The 22,883-nt window shown below is 55.4% G+C and overlaps 8 protein-coding genes across 8 annotated transcripts; 2 read left to right on the top strand and 6 right to left on the bottom strand.

Moving 5' to 3' along the window:
- Positions 1-51: 51 nt before the first annotated feature.
- CONPUDRAFT_167532 (uncharacterized protein) lies at positions 52-2,211 on the bottom strand. Its single transcript, XM_007773367.1, has 3 exons — positions 2,121-2,211; positions 1,864-2,056; positions 52-1,789 (listed from the first exon to the last, which is right to left on the bottom strand). Exons 2-3 carry the CDS (start codon positions 2,041-2,043, stop codon positions 482-484), a joined length of 1,488 nt encoding a protein of 495 aa, XP_007771557.1. The 5' UTR covers positions 2,044-2,056; positions 2,121-2,211; the 3' UTR covers positions 52-481.
- A 451-nt stretch (positions 2,212-2,662) lies between these two features.
- Positions 2,663-6,327, top strand: CONPUDRAFT_91925 (Het-C-domain-containing protein; the record flags this gene model as incomplete). Its single annotated transcript, XM_007773368.1, has 23 exons — positions 2,663-2,763; positions 2,824-2,866; positions 2,925-3,040; positions 3,091-3,115; positions 3,164-3,202; positions 3,257-3,292; positions 3,351-3,413; positions 3,464-3,547; positions 3,602-3,656; positions 3,723-3,856; positions 3,914-4,061; positions 4,117-4,158; positions 4,213-4,229; positions 4,352-4,601; positions 4,657-4,683; positions 4,738-4,791; positions 4,844-4,866; positions 4,924-5,010; positions 5,064-5,084; positions 5,144-5,182; positions 5,233-5,280; positions 5,332-5,417; positions 5,475-6,327. 23 exons carry the CDS (start codon positions 2,663-2,665, stop codon positions 6,325-6,327), a joined length of 2,391 nt encoding a protein of 796 aa, XP_007771558.1.
- Positions 6,328-7,913: 1,586 nt separating this feature from the next.
- Positions 7,914-8,499, bottom strand: CONPUDRAFT_60488 (uncharacterized protein; the record flags this gene model as incomplete). Its single annotated transcript, XM_007772911.1, has 3 exons — positions 7,914-8,042; positions 8,103-8,160; positions 8,228-8,499. The coding sequence occupies 3 exons, from the start codon at positions 8,497-8,499 to the stop codon at positions 7,914-7,916; spliced, it is 459 nt and encodes a 152-aa protein (XP_007771101.1).
- Positions 8,500-10,543: 2,044 nt separating this feature from the next.
- On the bottom strand, positions 10,544-13,500 carry CONPUDRAFT_138771 (uncharacterized protein). Its single transcript, XM_007773369.1, has 6 exons — positions 13,171-13,500; positions 13,085-13,118; positions 12,837-13,029; positions 12,668-12,787; positions 11,926-12,612; positions 10,544-11,873 (listed from the first exon to the last, which is right to left on the bottom strand). The coding sequence occupies exons 1-6, from the start codon at positions 13,430-13,432 to the stop codon at positions 10,662-10,664; spliced, it is 2,508 nt and encodes an 835-aa protein (XP_007771559.1). The 5' UTR covers positions 13,433-13,500; the 3' UTR covers positions 10,544-10,661.
- A 681-nt stretch (positions 13,501-14,181) lies between these two features.
- Positions 14,182-17,755, bottom strand: CONPUDRAFT_61069 (P-loop containing nucleoside triphosphate hydrolase protein; the record flags this gene model as incomplete). The annotated part of the gene is made up of 9 exons (XM_007772951.1): positions 14,182-14,371; positions 14,432-14,845; positions 15,019-15,188; positions 15,552-15,673; positions 15,822-16,066; positions 16,185-16,312; positions 16,579-16,995; positions 17,060-17,346; positions 17,506-17,755. The coding sequence occupies 9 exons, from the start codon at positions 17,753-17,755 to the stop codon at positions 14,182-14,184; spliced, it is 2,223 nt and encodes a 740-aa protein (XP_007771141.1).
- A 426-nt stretch (positions 17,756-18,181) lies between these two features.
- Positions 18,182-19,576, top strand: CONPUDRAFT_156523 (uncharacterized protein; the record flags this gene model as incomplete). Its single annotated transcript, XM_007773370.1, has 2 exons — positions 18,182-19,478; positions 19,539-19,576. 2 exons carry the CDS (start codon positions 18,182-18,184, stop codon positions 19,574-19,576), a joined length of 1,335 nt encoding a protein of 444 aa, XP_007771560.1.
- A 658-nt stretch (positions 19,577-20,234) lies between these two features.
- Positions 20,235-21,579, bottom strand: CONPUDRAFT_60451 (terpenoid synthase; the record flags this gene model as incomplete). Its single annotated transcript, XM_007772909.1, has 3 exons — positions 20,235-20,567; positions 20,645-20,933; positions 21,173-21,579. The coding sequence occupies 3 exons, from the start codon at positions 21,577-21,579 to the stop codon at positions 20,235-20,237; spliced, it is 1,029 nt and encodes a 342-aa protein (XP_007771099.1).
- A 238-nt stretch (positions 21,580-21,817) lies between these two features.
- On the bottom strand, positions 21,818-22,634 carry CONPUDRAFT_83918 (uncharacterized protein). The gene is made up of 2 exons (XM_007773371.1): positions 21,959-22,634; positions 21,818-21,904 (listed from the first exon to the last, which is right to left on the bottom strand). The coding sequence occupies exon 1, from the start codon at positions 22,164-22,166 to the stop codon at positions 21,972-21,974; it is 195 nt and encodes a 64-aa protein (XP_007771561.1). The 5' UTR covers positions 22,167-22,634; the 3' UTR covers positions 21,818-21,904; positions 21,959-21,971.
- Between the last annotated feature and the right edge of the window lie 249 nt (positions 22,635-22,883).

Below are 22,883 nucleotides of genomic sequence, written 5' to 3' on the forward strand. Positions count from 1 at the left end.
TGACTCGACACAACGGATCTGTCGCCCGATCGCAGACAGAATAAAGGTCGTCGAAAGAGGCATGCCATTACGGGTGAATTGGAACGTAGTAGAGGTAATTGGGATGATGATAACGATAACAATGACAAAAGCATAGCTAGGCTCGAGTATACGAGTGAGGCAGACTGCACTGGCCACCGACACCGACACATCGCTACACACAACAACAACAACAATACGTAAAAGCCACAAAGCCAGGGATGGGCGGGAATAACAAGAGAAACAAAAAGGAAACCTACTACACACACACGTTTTTGCGGAACAACAAGGAGCTTTTGGACGACCCTACGCACACGCGCACAGATGGCGACACGATGGACCCGTTCAACACACACGTCCACCTCGAACCATCCCATCACGCGGCGTCCCCTCCATCTCCATCCACCACCGACGACAAATCTTCGACCAAGAACCACAAACGCCTACACGGCCGTGCGCCTACCTACTTGCCCGCAGGCGGCCCACCGCGCCCGCGCCCACCGGGGCCGCCACGCGCCCTATACCCACCGCGCATCTCGCCATTCGGCGGGGGCCCGCCCCGCCCCCTCGCGGGCGGGCGCTCTCCGCGCTCCTTCCGCGTCTCAACCACAATCCTAACCGTCTCGCCCCCGCCGACGTCCACGCGGACCCCGCCCTCGCCGCCCTGGGCCTGCGGGAGCGACGCCTGAATCGCGCGCTTCGCAGCGTCGAGGCTGAGGAACTCGAGAAACGCGCACGCCTTGTTGCGGATGATCTCGACGTCCTTGACGGGCCCGAAGCGCGCCGTGAGCGTCCCCGCGAGCTGCGCCTGCGTCACGGGCTCGACGACGCCCTTGATGAAGCACTGCGATGTCGTCAGCGCCTGCACAGCCGCTGCGCCGCCGGCGCCGCCCTGGCCCTGGCCTTGACCTTGGCCTTGGCCTTGCTGGTGCCCACCGCGCTGCGGGGCGCCGCCGCGAGTTGTGGGTGTCTGGGTGCCGCTTGAGGGCACGGGGCTGCTCGAGGTCGCGGGCGCGGCTTCGCTCATGCCGCGCGATTCCTGCGCGACGGCGGGGCCCCACTTCTTCGAGTTAGACGCGGCGAGCGAGGCCCATGTCTTTGGCGTCGTAGAGACGGGCGCTGGTGCGGGCGCAGGCGCTGCAGCAGGAGGTGGGGGTGCAGCGGCCGGGAGAGGAGCAGAGGAGGAAGGAGCGGGTGATGGTGCCGCGGGTGGTGCCGCCGCGGGTGCAGGTGCAGGTGCAGGCTCGGGCTGAGCGGGCGCAGGTGGTTCCTGGGGGGCGGGAGCGGGTGTAGGCTCGGGAGCGGATTCAGCGGTGCCGTTGAGCTTGGACTCCGGGGCAGTGGGTGGCGATGCCGGCTCGGGGGCAACAGTGACGGGCTCCTCCGCAACGGGAGGGGCGACAGGCGGAGGTGTGGGTTCTCGTGGTGGCTCCTGCTCAAGCTCGGGTACGGACAAGGGCTCGACAGCAGCAGCCTCGCCGGGAGCGACGGCAGCCTCAGGTGCGGAGGAGGCATCGCCGTCCTCGGCGACGTCCTCATCGACAGTCTCCTCCTTGAGGAAGCGGAAGATGTCGTTGAGGACGAAGTAGCCGTTGGGCTGCTCGGCGAGGAAGAAGGTCTGAACGAACTTGCGCCAGTCGGCGCCGGCGTTGGACATCTCGCCGATGACCTGGATGATGATGCCGCCGTTGGCGGAGGCCTGGGCGTCGACGGAGTGTATGAAGACTTTGCAGTCCTTGAAGCCAATCGAGGTGATCTTGTTGTGGATTTCCTGTTGGGAGATGCGGGGACGGTCAGGATGGCGCGATGGAAGGGGGGATGACGCGTGATTAAGAAGGGACAGACCTGTTGGCCAAAACATGGCTGGATGTCTTCGCCCTCTGTGCCGTGAATGAAGGTGGAGGATTTAGTGTAGAAACAGTGCAAACGATTGGGTTCTTTATTGACGAAAGTGTAGTACTGGGGGACGAATTGCCATCCGACTTCGGAAGGAACGACGTTCTGGTGGATTGTTGTGCTTGACATTATTGGAGTGATGCTACACAGCAAGTTAGTGATATGTTCAAAGATCGCGTGTGTGCAAAGAGGCGAAAACGACGAACCGATGTGACGGGCTGGAGTCGGAGAAAAGTGCGTTGTGGATGCGTGCGTGAGGCGAGTCTAAGGATACAGAGAAGAGAGAGACCAAAACCCTGGCGAGGCTGGAGAGCTCAACAGACGATGCGATTGGGAAACTTTACAAGTCTCGATTTTTCCGCTCGGCATTCCCCGGTCATATTACTCAGCCACCTGTGGCGCGCAGACGCGTGGGCCGACCAGCCCCCGATACCTTCACCCGCATACATGCATTTCCTCGGAGCCTGACACCGCGACCGGGTTGTTTTTTCAATCAGCTCACAGATATTTTTCATCCATAAATGCTCGCCGAGCCGGAGGAATGAAGGGCCAGGCAAGGAGTCACCACAGATTTCCCAAATGGTGAAAAAGACACAGCCACCGCCAAGTGGAATGCCTGACATCACTCCCTCCAATCGCTTTGGGTTTGGCGCACAGTCCGAGCGCACAGGCCATCCCTTAAAGCCCCGGCGCTGAGAGCACTCCTTGCATTCCCTTCTTTCTCTCCCACAGCATCGATCTCATCGCGATGCCGTCCAATATCTTTATATTCCTAACGTTATTGTTCGTTCTCGCCTTCTGCATCAGCGGCAATGGCGTCTACGCGTTTGGCGCGGGCAATATCCCTTCGTGAGCGCTCTCTTCATACTGCGTCCGATCCTTCAGATGACTGAACGACGTGCACGATAGCTTCGCATACATGGAGGGAAAGGCGTTTAGACACGGAGACATCGTGAGTGATCATTGTATGCGCGTCGAATACAAACTGATAGGGATGTTGTGTCCCCCAGGAAGACGCGCTGTCCCAGATCGTGAAAGCTTCGAGCTCAGGTTTCGCCCTGACCAGTCTGATAGGCATGAAAGGCTCCAAGTTTAACAACCTCGATATCAAGCGCATATATTTCGGGTGCGTGACCTACTCCGGAGGTTACCTCCGATGCTGATCGCATATTGCAGAAACTGGCTCAGAGATTACAGCCAAGTAAGGCATTCGAATGCTATCTTTACTCCCCTCCTGACGTTTTTGCAGGCTGTTGATATTGGAGCTCTCAAGAAAGTGCAGATCCAGGTTAGTTAACTTGGTATTCTAGTGCGCGTGCCAAGAGTCTCATAACCGCTCCAGACGATCCTCAATCTTTGCATGGTTCTTGGGTTCATGGTGACGCGACTTCCGTCTCAGTGCCCCTCCTTACGCTTACTCTCGGTCCCGTTCATAGGCAAACGGATACGCGACACGTGAATTCGAAGTCACCCCGGAACGCCTCGGATGCTATCTCCCAGTGCGCTCACCTTCTTTCGCTCACTCGGGTAAAGCTGATCCTCAGTCAAGACAGAACACATTGACAATCCGAAGGGATACGGAGAAGGCGAAGATGCGAGGAATTACCACCCAGGCCTACGTGGGCCTGTCGACGTGAGTCACACTCTCTCGGTTTTTACCCGCCAGTAAACTGAAGGTGGCGTCCAGCCTCGAGAGCTTGAGATAGATCCCCGCTCAGGGATGAAAAACTACATTGCAAACGGCACGTGTACCATTTGAGCACATATAAGCCGTCGTTAGCTTACCTCGCTTTTGGGCCTTCGTTTAGAGAATGGGCACTGGGACACGTCCAAGGCGCTCGTCCGACGCACGCTCGAGCGATGCATCCATCTCGGGCGGCAGCACCGCGCAACGAACCAGAAGCAGGACCTGTACGAAGCGTACCGCCTCCTTGGGCAGTCGGTATGCACACGGTCGCATGAGATACGACTCCTCCCTTAGATTGAGTCTTGGTCATAGCTCCACACCCTTGAAGACTTCCCCGCACACTCCAATTTCTGCGAGCTTGCGCTCGTATCGATGGGTTACCACCAAGTGTTCGTGCAAGTTGGCGATGGTGTGCGCATTCAGGCGCCCAATGGGAAGCATGTGGCTCCTCTCGTAACAGGTGCCTCTGATGTGTACCGGTTTTAAATCCACAGTTGAATGACATGCAAACGTAGGAACTTTCGGATCGAGCGACTTTTTACATAGTTTGCTTGGAGGTGAGTTCCCCCCATTGATTGTACTACCCTTGTTTTTGACGTCATGGATTACAGAGGCAACCGACCACATCGTATGTCGTATCCACTTCCATTGCAGATCTTGTTTAACCCCGCTGCTATTTGTCGGTCGATAGAGCGAGGTACGCGTTCATGCCCGCTCTCGCTCTTTTATCCTCATGACGATGTTGAATAGGCCTCCGTGACGGACCTCAACAAAGAATTTGACAACGCGCGGGCGAAGCAAAACAATAACAGCTCGATCAGCGCGCTCCACCAGTTGTTCTCGCAGCTCCCCGGCGGGACCGGTGCCGAGATGAACCGTGAGATGGACGGGATCGAGCGCATCCGCGCTGGCCCGTCGCAGGGTGGAAAGCGCCCCGAGGACATGAGCCCCCAGGAGTTGCATGCGGTGTTGTGGCAGGTGTTGAACTTCCGTGATTCGGGTGCGTGGTTGAGCTTCTTATTCGTTCTGAGGGATGGCGGTTGATGTTGAATTAGTAATGAAGAAGATCGAGAAGACCATTGGTGAGCGGTCTTTACTCTTTTCCTGCACGGTGGATGTTGACATGCCTTTTTCAGAAAAGATTCCCGGTCTCGGACCTCTGATTGAGAAGCTCAGCGAGTCGATATCAGGTGAAGAGGTTGTCAATCCATACTGACGAGGTCACTGACGTCGTTGTGCCAGTCTTCGTCTTTACTACACTGGAAGTACGGAATATCTTCCTCCTGTGTATTATCTACTTGGTATTGACCCGTATCGTCCAGCCGTTTTTGAAGCCGATCATGAAGTCTTCGACGTCTGCCCTGCAGCTCGCTTCTGGAGAGGTCATCAACCAGCACGATCAATACGAGGTAATGAACACGTTGTGAGCTTACATATGAGCTAACCTCCTCCTGACTCATAGGTCTTCAACGATCCCCGAGCGGTAAGTCATCATCGATGGTAGCGTTGACCTATGCTAACTGTTGGGGATTGACGCGGTAGACTGACCCTACGCACTCGTTCCTGAGTAAAGATCACTTTGTGGGTACCGTCATAAGACACTACGTGATGCCAACTGACGATCGACCCAGAACCTCATTCTCAATGAACCCGCCGGCCATCTTGCGAAGATCATCCTGGTAAGCAAAGCCTTAGTTGCGTAAATTACGGTACTAACAGGGGTGCCGTAGACGCATACGGTTGGCTTGGTTGTCAAAGCCTGGGGTGATCCGAATATGCCTCCACATGCTGTCACTGAAGACGTCTTACAGTGCCTGTAAGCCTTCTTTTCTATAGGTAGTGAAGATCGGGTTAGTGATAGCGTTGGTCCTAGCTTCCACCCCGACTTCCACGACTCCCGCTCGAAGATCCAATCGGAGATGTTAGGCTTTATGCGTCAATGGGTCGATGGCCTCGGCTCCCGTCAGCGGACCATTCTCGACCGTCTCGGCAAAGAGTCCGTACGGAACCATGAGAACATCCGGCTCGCGGGCGAGGGCGGCACCGGCACCGCCGAGGGCACTTACGCGCAGAACCAGGGCGCGCAGGCGAATCAGTGGATCGCGGGCCAGGTGCCTGTCCTCGGGCAGGCGCAGAACCTCTTCGGCAAGGTCCCGGGGAGCGGTGGCCCGATGAGGGAGATGCCAAGTGGACCTGGTGGGTACGCCCCGCCCGGTGGCCCGCCACCGAGCTTTGGCGGGAACGAGTACGGTCGCAACGACGGGCCACCGCGTCCTGGGGGCGAGGCGTCGTCGTACTATACACCTTCGTACGGCTCTGCGCCCCCTGGTCCAGGTGGTCCAGGAGGATACGCGCCTCCGCCCGGTCCGCCGTCGGGGTATGGCTCGCCGTCGCCCTATGCGCCTCCTTCTGGACCGCCACCGGGTGGGTACCAGTCCTCGTACGCACCATCATATGATCAACCGTCTGGCCCACCGCCCGGTCAATATGGCGGCGGAGGCGGGTACGGAGGGCCGCCTGGAGGTGGGTACGGAGGACCGCCTGGAGGTGGTTTTGCGCCGCCCCCTGGGCCACCTGGTATGCCTGGTGGGCCTGGTGGATTCGCGCCGCCGCCCGGTGGGCCCGGCGGGCCTGGCGGAATGGGGTTCCCTGATCCCAATGCATACGGGGGCCAGTCATCGTATGGTGGTGGGGGCGGGTATCAGCAGCCTCCGCGCCCGTGGTGAGGTGGTAAGGGACGACGTGGATGGGTGATAATGAACTGTATATGCTTAGACTCGAAGCTCAGAGGAATCGTTTTGCTAAAAGAAACTCAGATACGTTGATGTCCGATTACTGTATTTTATCCCAGTGAGAGATTGCTACTCTCCAAATATTCTACCTGCTAGCATCGGCTATTGAAGCACTTGAGACCGAGGCCGTTTCACCATGGTTCGGGCTTTACGGTGCATGAGACCGATTTACTGCAGTGATGCGCAAGATTCTGAATAGTCGGTAAACAATAATCTATAGGCACCCGGGTTACACGTAGAAGAGCGTTCGAGGCGATTGACGCGGACACGAGCTTCTTTGCGGGTTGATCTATCTACTGTACCTATACGACCGTAGGTTCGTCACGCCTCACGCTTGACCCGTAAAATGAACTTAAGACCTGGTTCGTCACCCATCACACAAGACAATGAACCTCACTGCGTGACGAAAAATACTAAGACTCTTATATTCTGATGTAGTAAAGCCGTTCGCTGCAGCGAGTGTTTTCTGGATCCCTTGCGCTGCGAGTTTAATATTTCCGAGACCCTTACCACGAGCATAGTTGACCGGAGATGGGATGTCGAGCTTCAGCGAGTCAGTCATACCCAAGCCACACCGGTGGCGAAGGTTTGAGGCACCTGTGCACAGGCCCAATGGACGAGGAATTAAAAGGTGGTCCGCGTTGCCTTCTTCTCCTTCCAATAAAACATCCTCTTCGCCCCCGTTTTCTTTGGCAGTGATGTTTTGATGATGTTACCGACCTGGGACCCTGGTTCAAAGTCACGCGTTCGCTGGATGTTTGAACTTTGGTCTCGTTGGAACTTATTTTGATTCCATGTCACGCAAAAATCCCTTGAACCTATGGTCGTGTAGGTACAGTATATTGATACGTTTGCGGCGAGGCTATACTTGTAATAGCTGCGGGGCTGCGCTGACATCACAAGGCTGGGGCGCTGAGGAAATGATATCGCATCTTATCTTGGGTGCAGACGGATGTGAGCAGCAAATGGGCGATGCGTTGATGCACTGGTTGTGATGCGAGATGCGGGAGGTAATGTGCACTTGCACGACGTGATGCGTGTTTAAGGATCAATTTGAAAAGCGGACGAGAACAGAAGACAAAGCGAAGAGTAGGTAGGGTGCGGTATACAGGGGAACAGAGGAGATGTTTGTGTGGTTTATACTCGAGCGAATCAAAATGTATGCGTACAGATATCCAGATGCGCCAGAGATGGAGATGATTAGCGGAGATTAGGTAGTGTATGCCGGGTGTAGGGTGCGTGTGGACTGGTTGGTGCTGGTGCTGGTGTAGCTGATGAGATGAGGATCACGTTTAGGATCAGAGTGAGAAAAAAAGGGGACAGGGGACAAGGAAGCGGGTGCGACGGGTGTAGAGCGGTGTGTATGGGAACAGAACGAGGAGTGTGGGGTGCGATGGCGGGGTGTGGGATTGCGTATGTGAATGTGATTGTGATTGTGACTGTGAATGTGAATGCGGAGGCGGGGATAGCTGTGGAGCGGGGAAGAGTCAAGAGCCGGCGGTACCAGTGGGGAAGGAGCGTCAGGGGTTGAACTCTTCGCGCTGGAGGATGGTCATCAGCCCTGGCACGCTCTTGGCCTTGTCGAGTGCGACGGGTCTTTGCGGGTCTGGGGTGGTATTGGAGCGCGAGGCGGAGGCGTTGTATCGTACCTATAGTAGTCAACACGTCAGATATGTGGCTCAAGGAAATCTCAGCGAGAAGGAACAAACCTGCACGCGGTACGTCCCATCCCGCCGCATCTTGGGCTGCCGTATCGTACATGTCCAACTGCAACACCGCCGACGTCAGAAACTATGCTATGATCACACCAGGAAGGAAACAAAGAAGAACGCACCTTTCGTCCACGAGCACGTTCGCGCCCAACAGCGATGCCTTGTCTAGCAGACTCGCGCGGGACGCCCGCAGCAGTCGTGGCACATCCACGCCGCCCGTGCACACGAACGTGTCGCCGTGCACGAGAGGGACACGGCGCTGTGGCTGCATCGCGCTCGTCAAGTCCACGTCGTGCGCGAAACACGGATGCGTCTGCGGTGCGCCGGAGGAGAGGGAGAGGTGTTGTGCCGAAGATGGCGAGTGTGCCTTCTCCTTGCCCTTTTCCGAAGACATGGTCCATTTTCGTGAAGTTGTGGGGTTGGCGGCGTCGCTGCTTCCGGAAGAGGAGGCGCTGGCGCTACCTGAGGTGGTGCTGGTGCTCGCTCTGGAGCGGGCACGCGTCGAGGCGCGGCGGAGCCGAACGAGGATGTTGGTGATCTCTGCTACCGTCAGCGCCATGGCTACGCGTGTGGGCGACGGCGGAGGGGAGGGAGGAGATACGGGTCGTTCTAGGAGAGGTACTGAGGGGCCAGAGAGCGAAGGGAGCACGGTGGTCATCGAGTCAAGGGAGAAATAGGGAAGAGGAAGAGGGGTCTTGTTTATAGTTTGACAGTGCGGGATCCGTCACAACCGTGGGCTTGTGGGTGTCCGGATCGGAGAACGGGAGGTGTTGTCTGGTCTGGAGGTATCTGGAGGTTAGTCGCCGCGTTTGTGGTCGCGTCGAGCCCGGCGCTGGTAATTATGCGTCAGGTATGACCTGGGAAGGAGAGCGAAAGCTGGGATGATTGGGGTGCTCTATATATGCACCAACTCAAAGGGAGCCTGGGGATAGCGAGTGAATGTTGGCGGAGTTTGGGCGCCAGCACCAAGCTCGATCAAACCAAGTCTTCGGGCCTTTACCACGAGCCACGTCAGTCCGACTCACTCAACTCTATCGAGCTCTATCTTTGGTGCCACGACCTCTCGGAGACAACACCAGGCCTCAGACGACCAGGCTTCCGGACGTGCGCGTGATCCTTAAGGTGTGTGAAGAGCCAACTCCGAGTCGAACACTGGCGGACTGATTCCTGATGCAGATGGAATGAATCATAAACACGAGCTGTGAGCCACGCCCTTGTCCATGGTGTGGTGGTGGGTCGGGTCAAAATGACCGCTCGCTCAAAGCCAAACTTTAGCTCGGCGCGGCGCAGCGGATGGATCTCCTCGGAATGGACCTCCCAAACAAATGATATGGCGAAGGCCGTTCATGTACTGCCTGTCGATAACACGGATCTCCCAATCAACGCCCAAACACAAAAAGATGGATCGTCTTCTTGCCTTCTGAGCGTGCCTCTTGAAGCTTGAATTTCAGATCACCGGGAATCGCACCGCTTTGTGCAATATTGGTACGCTGTATCTATCCTCTTTGGCTTGACGTTTGGGGCATTGGAGAAGACCAGCCTCGACCACCTTACCCTTCACGAGCACAGCGGATATCATCCAGAAACGCTGACCCCGTGGATACTATATCAACGCCTCGAGCCACGTTTTTTCATCTCATGATCATCTCCAAAGGTCTCCGCGAAACGTTGCAGCCTATCTTTTCATGAAAACATAGACTTAAACAACTGGGAACGTGTCCGTGCGTCTTCCGCATGTTTCTGCTCCTCAGTAGCGCTCCCCGCGTTGGCTGGTGTAAGTGTCTTGACGCAATCGACCCTCGAAGGGCACCTTGGATAACTTAATACTAAAGAGGCAAGTTGAACTGCTGACCCACTGCCACGGCATTCGTCGGCCTCGCCTGGCAAAATCCTTCCTCGGGTTCTCGCCGGCGGCCAATACTCTGCGTTCCTGCGCTGCGCACCGTACCTTACCTTTGGACTCCTTCTCGATCCACTAGCTGAGGTCCTCTTTCTTGGCCTCCTCTATAACCTTTCTCATCTGGCCGCGGACGACATCATCCGCGGAAGACAGGTTCTCTATAGCATCGCGCCGTGATCTGGAGTCCAATAATCCCTTTCATGGTCTACCAAACGCAACTAGATAACTCTCCAGCCCTTCAGATCGGTGTGCGCGCCGAATCCAACCCATCGTTATACTATGTTGTTCCTGAGTCTCCAAATTAATGGCGATAGGCTCAACTTCCGGGAGAGCGGGCGCCGACGACGGTAACGCTTCGAATACACATATGCCGATCCCTGTTGGACGTAAATGCTCGGAGACCTGCTTGAAGGTATTCCATGAAGCTGATATCCTACCAGAGCATAGTGCTCATGCCGGGTGAAAGAGTCTCAAACTAAGAAACAGACACATGCTAGTTTGACTTATACGTAGCATAAAATATTATAGATAAGCTATTACTAGAATAGAACTGTCCGTCGAGGTGACCTACCTCCTCGGAACATTAAAATGATACTTCATTCATTCATTCAAACTAAAGTACAACATGCCCCCCGAAACACAGCCATTGACTTCGCCTATTGTGTCGTCTCGTCTAGGTCCACGACGATAGGATTACCGTCAGAAGAAACTGAACCTGACAGTAACGCTTCGAACGCATCACCCCGGCTGGAGAATTCCTTTGGCCAAGGACACAAACGCTCGAATATCTGCTTGAAGGGAGCCCAGTGCGGTCTTATGACCGGGTATGCGTCCCCAGAGTATCCAGAAATATGAATGCACCACCGCCTCACGGTCTCTGGTCGTTCGTACCCGTTCCAGGACGATGTTAGTGGAACGGAGGCCAGCTGGCGAGAGTAATGAGCAATCGTCCCGGTGGTCTCGAAATTCTCCTGTGCCCCGAACTCCATAAGCATGACAACATCGTCTTGAGGCCTCCTCCCGTTGATACGAGGGCCGACTAGTGCATCGACGGCAGAAGCATTGACAACCCGTCCTTTGGTTTTGACTTGAATAGAGAATGTGCCTGTATTGTCGTCATCCCACTTAGCGTCCAGGGAGCCCGTGTACGTGGGGATGATGATGTTGACGACCGGCTGGCTATGGGTGCACTGAATTGCGCATTGCCGATCCCAGAGATAATGCAGGAAGGACGCCGAAATGTTTCCAACCTCCTTATCGAGGTGAATGAAGTGCGTGAAGTTGACGTGCTTCCTTCGTGCGGCGTACAAGAGAGATAGGTAAGCCGCGTCTTCATGAGACCCGTGAAGTTTTTTGAGTAGATCTTCGAGAGTTACAGTTGCAATGAACCGTCTCGTGCCCTCGAGATTGATGAAGTAGTCCCTGTCTGGACCCGTCGTGTGTGCACAGTATGTCGCCGCGTCACGGGCTAAAGTGAGGAGCAGGCGAGCACAGAGTTGGCCTTGAACGCCGTGATCCACGACATGACCTGCCAACTTGTCAGCCAGCATTATTATAGCATTCCTGATGGAATGAGTCGAGGGCCGCAGTGTTAGGGCAGCTGCTAGAGCCAGGATGGGCTCCGAAGGAACTCTCGTTTCGATGCAGGTGTCATTCGTGGCAGCATACAGCATCCGCATGTGGGAGTGGACCGCCTTGACAGCCATACAATTAGATTCGGGAGAGTGGGCCAGGGTGAGACCCACTCTCTGGGAAAAGGCGGCGAGGACGTCGTCTGGATCTGGGCTGTGAGGGCTGAATGACTTGCCACCGAAAAGCTTATTAGAAGCAAGCTGCTCTACGGGCTCGACGGTATCTGCGGACCATAACTATAGCCGGTATGACGCTCTTCATCTGTGTTAGCGCGCGATGAAGACTCACCGGTCTCCCGTATTTCCGTACTCGATCGATATCAAGGCCATCTTGGGGAGTATTGGAAGCATCTGAAGGCGCGAGTTGGTCGAACCCAGTAAACGGATATGGCATGAGCAGATCTAGCTCCCCACCGCGATGGGACGAGTAAAATCCTCGCCGATGTGGAACAAGATCATACGAAGAAGCATCAGCGTCGATGAAGGTATACCAGACATGGAAGGCGCCGGTCCGATAGCCGTCGGCAGCTCCAATAACTCTCCGAAACGCGCGAATAGTCATTCCAGTTGGATCGCTCTTCAAACCCTCGTGGCTGTTTAGAAAGTGGCATTCGTCAAAGCCTATGACAATGAAGTTATGTTGGGCCGCTTGAAGGATGCTCGCTAAAGCCTTGACTTCCCCGTAACACAGAGTTTCGTACACTTGCCCGTACCAAGTGGCGAGTGCATTCTGATCGTAATCCTCTCCGTTGTAGCCCAAAGTCCCGGCGTAAGTGTCAAGTAACTCCTCCGCAAGCCCCTTGATTTCGTCGAACGACCGATGTCGTGTTGACGCTTTGGGATCGGAAGCATCTTCGATCATGAAAGAGGTCACCCATCTTTGTCCCAAAGCGTTCGAGTCTAGAGGGCCGTCATTGCACTTGGCAATAAGAAACTTGAACATCGCGCCAAGGAATGCCCCCGCGACCATTTCCGCCTTGGGAACGCAGTCAGCTCATAAACTGACATGAAGCTAAGAGACTTAAATGCACCCTGACGTTCGGACGCCTTTTCAGAAGAAAGTCTTGTACTGACTGATCGGGAGGTGGCCACCCCTCGCTGATATCCTTGTAATAGCGCGGGCTTCTGAAGGTGACGGTGACGGATGGGATCTGCGCGGAGTTGTCAGCCTTCACCAATGTGTAAGAGTAGTGCCCATACGGTATTGGCAAGTTCCCTCATCAATCTGGATTTACCCGTGCCGCTCGACTGTATGATGGCAATGATCCTTCCATAGTATCGGGACTTGTTGTATAACAAACGGTAGACTTCGAGATCCCTGACGAACTGATCCACGGCGTTCCCTTCAAACTTTTGCTTGAAGGCTTTGTCAAACCTGCACGCAATTCCATTGCTAATGACACAGGGTTAGATACAGACGACGGTTTGCATGTTTGAGTAAGCCTCACTTTCTTTTACGAGACTCTTCTTCTGAAGCCCAAGCTGCGAGATGGTGCTTTAGTTACAGTCTCTGAACCAATAGCGTTAATCTCACATGGCCTACACACTTTTAGTAAAAACTGTACAGGACCTTCAGACCTGAGATGTTCCAGTTCGTTGAGGGGGCGTCGAGGCCACAAATCATAAGACGGCTCGGGTTGACGACCCAATCCTTCTGGCTCAAACAGAGCGGTTCGAATCTCTGGGTGAAGGTCCTTGCCGAGCGTCTGACATGATTCTAGCAAAACGTCGATCTCTGAGCGGGTCTTCGAGATCGGACGTCCCATGATACGCCTCAAGTGCCCGACAAATAACATCTGATCAGGTGTCGCCGATCCATCTCGCAGGGCATTCGACTGTGCTTCCAACCACTGGCCGATGCTTTGGTGTCCTTCTTGAGCTTGTAATCCAGGTGACGATGCCATATCATGAAAGCAAAGAAGGGTTCACAAGGAGCGGCTGCGGTCTGACGGTAAACCCGGGCGACGACGACCGAGAAATAACCACTCCGCTTCATTCTCCGACAATCCGCACGGAAATGCAACCTTGGAACAAGGACGGGGTGGCCATTACACGCGAAAACTGGCCGAAAACCATGTCGAACGATATTACATATCTCATATTTATGGAGGTTGAAACATCGGTCATGTAGTGGGTGTACACAAAACCTTTGCCATCACATCACGGCACACACACTTGCACTACCATACAGCTAACCAGAAGTCAGAACGCCACACCAGTGATCTACCACGACAGCTAAACCAGTCTCGTTTGGTTGCATCGCCGGATTCTCAGCGGCTATATACTCGTTCTCATGACCCCAAACCCGCCCATTCTTCAACCGCTTCCTCCTTGGTCTCTTTCTTGACCTTTCTCGTCTTGCCGCGGACAACATCACTTCCCGCGGACGACTTCTTGAGCCCTAGCATCGTATCGTGATCTGCGACGAGAAGGATGAGTACAAGGGTATACACAAAGCACGAAGGACAGGTAAGATATAGGGGAGTGGACAATCGTTGGGTACAACGTCGTACAAGCCCCTTGGGATAAGGGTCCCAGAGAAAGTCTACTCACAGTCGCCAGCGACAAAATCCGCCGCGATAGGTCGGCTGCCCGAGGTGACATAGCTCGTCGAGACGCCCTTAGCCACCAGCGGCTGCGCCAACAACGCTTTCAGCTCAGCCTTCAGCGCTGCCGTCTTCCCGCTCGCCTTCTTCTGCACGTGTTTCGTGGGCCGACCCTCATCCTCAGACGCACTGTCAAGACCGAATCAGCCTGGATACGGCGAGAACAAAAAAAAAACGATAAAACACTACCTCATAAAGTCCGAATCAAGCTCGATCTCCATCGCATCCGCCGCCTCCTTCATCCACTTGCGATCGTGGTTCTCCTTCTTCACCTTGTGCTGCTGCGCATCGATCTGCCGCGCGACGCGGATGCGCTCCTTGAGCTTGTCCAGCAGCGCGAGCTCGACGCTCATCTCCAGCACCTCGTCCTCGTTGCGGTCCAGCGAGCGGAAGAGCAGCTTCACGGTGCGTCGCTCGTCGGGCGCGATCATGAGTAGCGAAAAGCCTTCGCGCATCGCGCGCGCTGTGCGGCCGCTCCGGTGCACGAACACGTCCGCCGTGCGCGGGATCTGGTAGTGGATGACGTGGTCTACGGATGGTATGTCCAGTCCACGCGCGGCTATGTCTGTCGCCAGTAGCACCGCATTTGGTGTTTGTTTGAACCTGCGTTGAAGATAACGTGAACCGTGGAGTTAGCCATGTGTCAAAGAACATGTGTTGAAGATAAGAGTGAAAGAGGGCGACGGAATGAAGAAACGTTAAGGTAGAGAATGCCATATAGTCAAGTGGGGAGGAGTAAACAATGACTTTATAGAGGAAGACACGAAATCACTTACCTATCAAGATTCTTGAGCCTCTGCCTCTGCTCAAGCTGCGAATGCAGCGGGTACGCAGGCAGCCCGAGCAGCTCCATCAGCGGTGCGAGCCGCCGAATACCATCTATCGAAGAGAGGAAGACGAGTGTCCGTCCAGGATAACGAAGGAGGAAGTAGTACAGATAGACGTCCTATAAGGTCCAAATCATTGATCCGTTAACATCGTCATAGCCCATCCCCGAAGCGGTAGTGTGGAAGGAGGTGAGGTGTCAAGTGTCCCCGAGGAATAGAGTTTGATCGGCCAATCCGACAACAGGTAAGTTCGTCAAGTGAGTTGAGCCGAGGTTGATGGTTTGGTTTAAGTTCGAAACCCCGAACAAGCGCAGATGCGGTTGCATTGGGTTTTTGAGAATTCGTCCGATGGTTCAGCAGGTTCAATTGAAACATGAGCATGGCAATACGAACGAGGGGCCGTAGCGGAGACGTCATACGTAGCAACAAGGAACTCGACGTCAGCGACTTGCGTCACAGCTCATGCATGCAGGAACCTTCACCTTGTCCGTCACCAGGCACTCGATCTTGCTTTCTTTGAGACTGGAAACGACGCCGCCCTGCGGGCTCAGGTCGATGATTTCCGGCTCGGGGTCACGGAAGTCAAGCCGGAGGACCAGGTCGTCTAATCGTTTCGGAGTCAGCAACTTCAGTGACGAAGGAAGCAGGACAAAACGTATATCAGATGGAGTACCGAGAAGGCGAGCGTGCATCCTTCACGGAAGCCGTGATAGAAGAAACAATGGAACAAGAATGGAAGGAGATAGACCAACCGAGCGTGCTGGCAGGCTTCTGTTTCGCCTTCTTCCCCACTTTCGGGCGCCGGCGCTTTTTGAGGTTCTGCTGAAGATCCTTGCTCAGCGTTGCGGAGAATACGTATGTCCGCATTCCGTTTTCTTGATTCGTGCCTGCAATAGATGGCGTGGCCCCGGCGACGGTACCAGCATTTCCAGACTGATCGTTGTCCCCCTCGTCACCGGACGAACCGCCCTCATGCTCAGGCTCAATCTGATCTTCTCTACGGGGACGCGTCAGCGACGGCAGAAGCAATGAATAAAGAACGGGGAATCATATGCAAGGGCAATCAATGAAGAACGGCGGGGAAGCGTGGAACGTGTGATGAAAGAGACACGCACTCAGATTGGCGAATAGTGAGCCGAAGTATATTGTCGAGCTCGGCGAAATGCCCGGTTTCGATCATCCGATCGGCTTCATCGAGCACAAGGAAATCGAGCGCGGACACCTGCCGCGCGAGGTCTTCGTCCTGTTTTTCAGGAGGGCCAAGGCAAAAAGATGAGATGCCGATCAGTAAACGTTGCCTTGGCCAATACTAAGAGAGAGTAACAATAGCGGGAACGAGGTGCAGTCGCTGCAACGTTTTTGGAACGAAGACAGATATGGGAGCAAGAAGACAATAAGCATGCACCAAAACGTCGGGTGTGGGCGTGCATGAGAGCAAAAGCACGGATGCGATCTAAGACCGAAACCGAAGGGGTACAGGAAATCGTGGGCGAATGAGCGTACGCTTACCTCTGCGAGTACGTCCCACAGCCGACCAGGTGTTGCGATCATCACCTCTATGCCACGATCGAGCAGGCGCCGCTGCTTCTGGGCAGACATCCCACCAACAATCGCGGCGATGCTCACGAGAGGGGGGCCCGAGCCCGCTTCATTGTCGCTGGGTTTGCCATTTGATTTCTTTTTCTTTGAAGGGGCGGATAGATCTGGTTCATCGCCCTCCTCCCGCTTGACTGCTGCGTCTGCGATGGCCCGTGCGAAGATGTTGAGGTGGTCCGCGACCTGAAGAGCAAGTTCGCGAGTCGGCGTGATGACGAGCGCGCGCAACTGGCGCTTACTCGATCCTGATTCGGTGGATAGTACTGGCCGAGGGGAGGTGAGTATGTGTTGGAGGATGGGGAGGCCGTACGCGAGGGTTTTGCCGGAGCCCTGGTGTTGGAAAAATCGTCAACGTGAGCTGCCCAGGGGTTAAATCATGTGCGATGGAACTAACGGTCTCTGCGACACCAACGATGTCCTTTCCGGCTATGGCTTTTGGGAGAGAGTTGGATTGGATGGGGGTGGGCGATTTGAAGTTTTTGGAGTGCAGGACTTGAAGCAGGTGTGGGTGAAGCTTGAACGGTCGCCAACTTGGGAGGAGGGCGCCTGGGAAGGGGGTACAGTGTGAGCGCTGGATTCTATGGAAAAAAGTGCAGATGGGCTTACTGTCGAACTTGACCGACGCGAGATACGACGCAGTCTGGTCATCTTTTGGTTTCACGTTAGGACCGTGTTCCCTCGCTGTGCCCGTCTGGGGCTCAGCGCCTGGTTGTTCTGAGCGGTCAAGCACCTATTTGATCAGCTCGAGCGCATATACGTGACAAGGAGGAAGAAAAGGGAGCATACACCTGCATGTATGCAAGGGATGGCCCGGTGAAGGCGACTGGATAAGAGGGGGACATACGTTAAACTTGAGAACGCGGCCATTTTCGGTGTCCTCGTAGACGATTTCGACGTCATCCACCTCTTCAAGCTCAAGTACCCCTTCGTCTCCATCGAGGCCGGTGTCGAGAGGTCGCTGGATGGATTGCCACGGCAGGGTATCAAGGGTCCTGTGCTGGACCTTTGTTTTTTTCTTCAGGGACCCAGACACTGGCCTGGCTTTGCGCTTGAGCTGGGCATTCTGGGAGGGCTGAGGATCGATGTCCATTGGGTGGTCTACTGCCATCATGACGGGCAACAGAATCGGACGACTGCTGTCGTCGTCGCTGTCGGTGACGGTGAAGGGAGGAGTTGGGTTGCGGAGATGTCGGGCGCGTTTCCTGTTGAGGCTGGCCGGCGGAAGCAACTGACCACGGACCGGCGGCCGAGGTTGGCTATCTGATCCCGAGCGTCCGTCACAAGCCTTGGGGATGGTAATATAATCTCTCCCCCACTTTATCCTCCTCGCCACTCCCGACCTTGTCCTCTAACACACTCCAGAACATCCTCAACAACCTCCACTGTGAACCCGCACAAAATTTGGTTCATCTTCTGAGGTCTAGCGACTGTGACATAAGGTCCGTTGTTGCCATCCTCGGTTGCGGACTCGTCGACGAACTGATGAAGATAAAGTTTGCAGATCGCCTCCGTGTCCATGACACATACCCTCCCCGAGCTCCCCCTAGAGTTATGGCAGTACATATTCGCACTCATAGCCCGCGTGCCCGGATACCTCGACATCGACATGGACGACCCCTTTGGGCCCTGGCATGACCGCTCCTTCAGTGCGTCCCGCGAGCTTCAGCGGAACAGGCGCGTCCTTGTCTCCGTGTGCCACTCGTGGTATAACGTCGCAATCCAGTTCTGTTGCGAGCACCTCATCATCCGCACAGCCGACAGGCTTTTTCACATCCTCTACGCCTTTGAGGAGAGCGAGCGGCACCGTTGGCACGAGGCCCCGCTAGGCACGTACACGCGCCGCATAGACCTGCACATTCAACAGCCGTCGCCTGAGGCACAGCAAGCTGTCGCTGAGCTGTTACGGTACACGCCGAACCTTGTCATATTCATCAATAACAACTACTCACTCGGCGAAGGACAGTCTCGCAGCCCGCCGCCACTCACCGTGCCCGGCGAGGTCATCGAGGCCCTGTCGACAACGTGCTGGGAGACCATCAAGCGCGTAGAATGGAATAAGAATGAGGTTCCGTCTTGGCCAGACCTTATGCTCCTCTTCGAACGCGTCCCGAACCTCGTCACTCTCTCCGTCTCGAACGTCCTCGGTGTTGGTCGCACAGGCGAACTTCCCATGCCAGGTCAAGCATACAGAGCCGCACCCGGCGGCCCACAGCTCGTCCTCCCAGCACTACGAAACCTCTTTCTCGGCGACCACCCCTCCTTCTCGCACGCCTCGCTCGGGAACATGCCTCTATACACCCTCCTCCGCCTCCTCTCGAACAACACCGAGCAGCTGCCCTCCCTCGTCCGGTTCGACGGCTTCTCGCCCCTATACCCCGACTTCCTCGCAGTCCACGGCCCCAAGATCCGCACGATCCGCACCGTCGCGCACACGCCGCTCATACCGCAGATCCTCGGCCACCTTCCGCAGCTCGACACGCTCGTGCTCATGTTCCCGCACCACGACTTCGGCAACGCGCGTCTCGAGCACGCGACACTCCGCCGCGTCGCGATCGTGCCCATATCCGAAGAGCACGTGGGCGTACCCGAGCGCATATTCAGCACGATGGTGATGGCGCCCCTCGGCGAGCTCATTAGCGCGCTCGATGTGGCGCGGCTGCCGGCGCTGCAGAGGGTGCGGATAAAGAATGTGGGCACGCTCGAGAATATCACGGCGCATCCGATCTTTCTGGAGCAGTGGTGGCGCAGGTGGAATATCCGTGGCGTACGCTTCGAGGATAAGAACGGCGACTCGTATCAATATGCTCTGCCGGGTGGGTTCCATTCCAACCGCCACTTGTTTCGATGTCGCTGATAGGCTTGTCTTCGCATAGATCAAGATGTCGTACTGAACGCCGTGCGCGGAAACTAGCCTTCTCATTCTAATGGTGACATACAGCGGAAGTTGCTCCTTTTTCAGTTAATCAGCGCAGCAAGGATCTCTTACCATCTAATGACTTAATCTTAATGCGTTCACCTCCGTAAACTATCATCCTACTGCATAGCATTGCAAATTTTGGGAGTCTTAACGAATAGGAGGATAGATCTACCACCATATAACGACGTGCTGACGTAGCAATCCGAGATGTAAATAACGGAATAAACAATGGAACTAATAAGCTCATGATATGCGAGCTCTCTGAAAAGTAAGAGAAACCAAATCGAGACGAAAGTGTGCGAATAGATAGACACGAAGAAGACTATGTGTGGCAATAGGGTACAGAGGGGTGAGCAAGGTTCCACGAAATAGTTATGTTAATTTTTCGAAGGATCAATAAACGGGCCGATTAAAAAGAGAGTGTAGCGTACACGTCGAGTCGTACGAGTTGTGAGATCGGGTCGAGGACGTTCAGAGACGGAGTCATTGGCGATTAGACTAGGCTATAAGTATCCATAAATATCGGGCCGACCGGCTACGAGGTCGTCGTTAGCATACCAGCCACGGCGGAACACGAGAAAGCCTCACCAGCAGCGACGAGCGGCATAAAGCGAGCACAAGCGAGCAACAACGTTAACACATCACGCATCGCTCAGACGCGCTTGGGCAGCAGCGTGACCACGCGCTCCTTCTTCACCTGCAGGCCCGTCTTGCCGAAGTAGCGCTCGCTCTCGAACGACCAGTGCAGGCTGCCGACGATCCAGTCCGCGAGGCCCTGCACGTACACCTGCATCTGCGCGTCGACGTGCGGGCCCCACGACGGCAGGCGCGCGCGGTCGGCGACGAAGCGGTCGATCGAGGCCTTGCACATCTGCCCGACGAAGTCGACGGCGTCCTGCAGCGCGAGGCCGTGCGAGTGCATCACGACGGGTATCATGTTGTGCGTGTCGCCCTTGGACTGTTCCACGTTGTACGAGAAGATGTCCTGCGCGGCCCGGCGACACAGCGTCAGCGCTTAGAACGGACTTGCGGAGAACGCGAGGGGAATGGAAGGAGACGCACGTTCGACCACGTAACGAGGTCGTTCGCCGCCTCGCCGAGCGCGCGCACGACCGGGTGGTCCATGACCTCCGCCGGCAGATCGAGGTTGTACGCGTACTCGATGAGCGCCCAGCACGGCTTGCAGCCCGACGTGTCGCGCCGGAGCGCGATGTACGACTCCAGGTCGGGGATGGCACCCGCCTCGCGGTCGGACGCCTGCTGGTGCACGGCCTGGAAGAAGAAGTCGAACGTCTCGACAAAGCGCTGGCATGCGCCCGGCGCGGCGGTCTCGAGCATCCGGCGGTAGAAGCTAGAGTGGGAGGAGGCAGACATGAGTAAGTGATCGGCTGGACACGTGATGGGAACGGAGACGATGACGCGCGCGACGCGTCCCGAGTGATAAATCACTCGGTGATTGCGGGCTCAGAGTGGAAGTAGATGCACAATGAAGGAGCTGTGCGGGCGCAGGGACGCGCGCGCAGAGAACAAGGATGCAAGATGCAACCGGCGGTAGCGAAGGAGAAGACAAGTCAAGGGCTGAACACTCACTCCTTCGTCATCCTGTTCAGCCTTGCGGGCGCATAGAACGTGTACGGGTGGTACAGCGAGTTGATGACCACGTCGCTGACCTGCTGCGTGCCGCGGATGTCCATGTCGTCCGAGAGGTTGTCAAGATGGAACAGGTAGTTCATGAAGTCGCAGCAGACGCGCAGCTGCGGGTAGCCCGCCTCGGGGTAGCACATGGCCGTGAGCTTGCCCGCCTTGAGACCGTGGAATGCGCGCCGCTTCGCGTCGGAGAGCTGGTCGCCCGAGAAGAGCCACTGCTTGCACTCCTTCTGCGCGAGCTTGTGGTTCCGGCTGATGCGCAGGTCGAACGTGCAGTGCGAGACGAGGTCGGGGATGATGATCTTGGTCGGGGCCGAAGAGGTGGAGGTGGAAGCAGAAGTAGAAGACATTGTGAATGAGATGAAGAGTGTAGAAGATTATACGGAAATGTAGAAGAGATGCGAGTAGTATGAGCTGTAGAGATTTAAGCAGGTGTAGATGATTATGTGGTTGAAGGAACGAAGGGATAGAGGACCTGTAATGTAAAGGTCTAGAGGAGAAGACGTGCTGAAGGAAGAGAACGAAGAAAAGCGAGGAATTACCGAGCCATGTGCCTGCTTATATACGTCGTTCAAGTCAAGGGATCTGCTGTGTGAAATGACTGTGGAAGATTTTTTGCCCTGCCCTGCCCCGGACGGGCGGTAAACGCAGGATGTATCGGTGAAAGCAAGATCCCTGCAACGCAGACGACATCTCAGATTCGGTACCGGAAGTCTATCATTGGCTTACCATCCTCGCCCTCTCACCGATGCAGACGTAATGACATGTAATGTGTACATAACCTTCCGGCAAGAGCCGTGACGACAATGGGAGAAGTGTGAGAAGCACTGGACAGACCTGCATGCGGAAGCAAACGCAGAAGAGCCACAGACGACCCGAGATCGGACAGAAAACGCCACGCAGACGATGCGGCGGACGGGACGGACGGAGGGATCATTGCCGGGCTGTGGGTTTATTGGCTTGTAACGTGTGTGAACGCGGAATCAAATGCTCGCTGGGCGGTAAATTTTGGTGTCAGTGGTGCTATAGCGTAATGCAAGACCTCAACAAAGCAAACCAGGGCGATGGCTGGACCACAGGGTAGCCGAATTCCGGACGGTGTGAGATGGCCGACTTGAGCTGGAATCTGCGAGAACGGCCTGCGTTTTTTCTGAGCGTATCTACTGGTTTAGAGGCCGAAAGACAATAGCGTGTCGTCATACGCAGTGTCGGTGCCTATGGTCCCGTCGGGACCGATGAGCAGAGCTTCTATGATGCTGTAGCCAATGTAGCGCTTCCTAGAGCCTATAGGTTATTCTTGTTTCGCGGACGTTTATCCATTGTTGTCGGAGCAAACTTTCTATTTTGCGAGCTTGATCGAAGTGAACAGGAACGCGTTCATTGATTTAGCCGGTCGCAATGGGAACTGACGGAGGAAGGAGGAATTAGAGCTGTAGTTAGGAATAGAACAAGACGCGCCTTGGCTGTGCGATATTTCGGAGACCGGGGTATGTCCGAAGACATTGGAACATTGACAACAGTTGGCTCTGGGCTGTTCATGAGCACTGCAGCAATTAGGCACTAGACAAAGGCAGGCAACGAAGCCTGTTCATCATCCCGTCAATAGCGAGGAAATACAGCCCCGAATGGTGACCGATTCTGATGAATGCGTTGA

The sequence above is a fragment of the Coniophora puteana genome, assembly GCF_000271625.1.
Source record: "Coniophora puteana RWD-64-598 SS2 unplaced genomic scaffold CONPUscaffold_10, whole genome shotgun sequence".
NCBI lineage: Eukaryota > Fungi > Basidiomycota > Agaricomycetes > Boletales > Coniophoraceae > Coniophora > Coniophora puteana.

Coding starts and splice junctions, on each gene's coding strand:
- CONPUDRAFT_167532 (XM_007773367.1), bottom strand. CDS start 2,043: ATGTCAAGCACAACAATCCACCAGAACGTCGTTCCTTCCGAAGTCGGA. Junction 1,790..1,863: donor AGCCATGTTTTGGCCAACAG/GTCTGTCCCTTC, acceptor ATCTCCCAACAG/GAAATCCACAACAAGATCAC.
- CONPUDRAFT_138771 (XM_007773369.1), bottom strand. CDS start 13,432: ATGTTATTTGTCGGGCACTTGAGGCGTATCATGGGACGTCCGATCTCG. Junction 13,119..13,170: donor ACTAAAAGTGTGTAGGCCAT/GTGAGATTAACG, acceptor ACCATCTCGCAG/CTTGGGCTTCAGAAGAAGAG. Junction 12,613..12,667: donor AAAGGCGTCCGAACGTCAGG/GTGCATTTAAGT, acceptor TGCGTTCCCAAG/GCGGAAATGGTCGCGGGGGC.
- CONPUDRAFT_83918 (XM_007773371.1), bottom strand. CDS start 22,166: ATGATCCCTCCGTCCGTCCCGTCCGCCGCATCGTCTGCGTGGCGTTTT.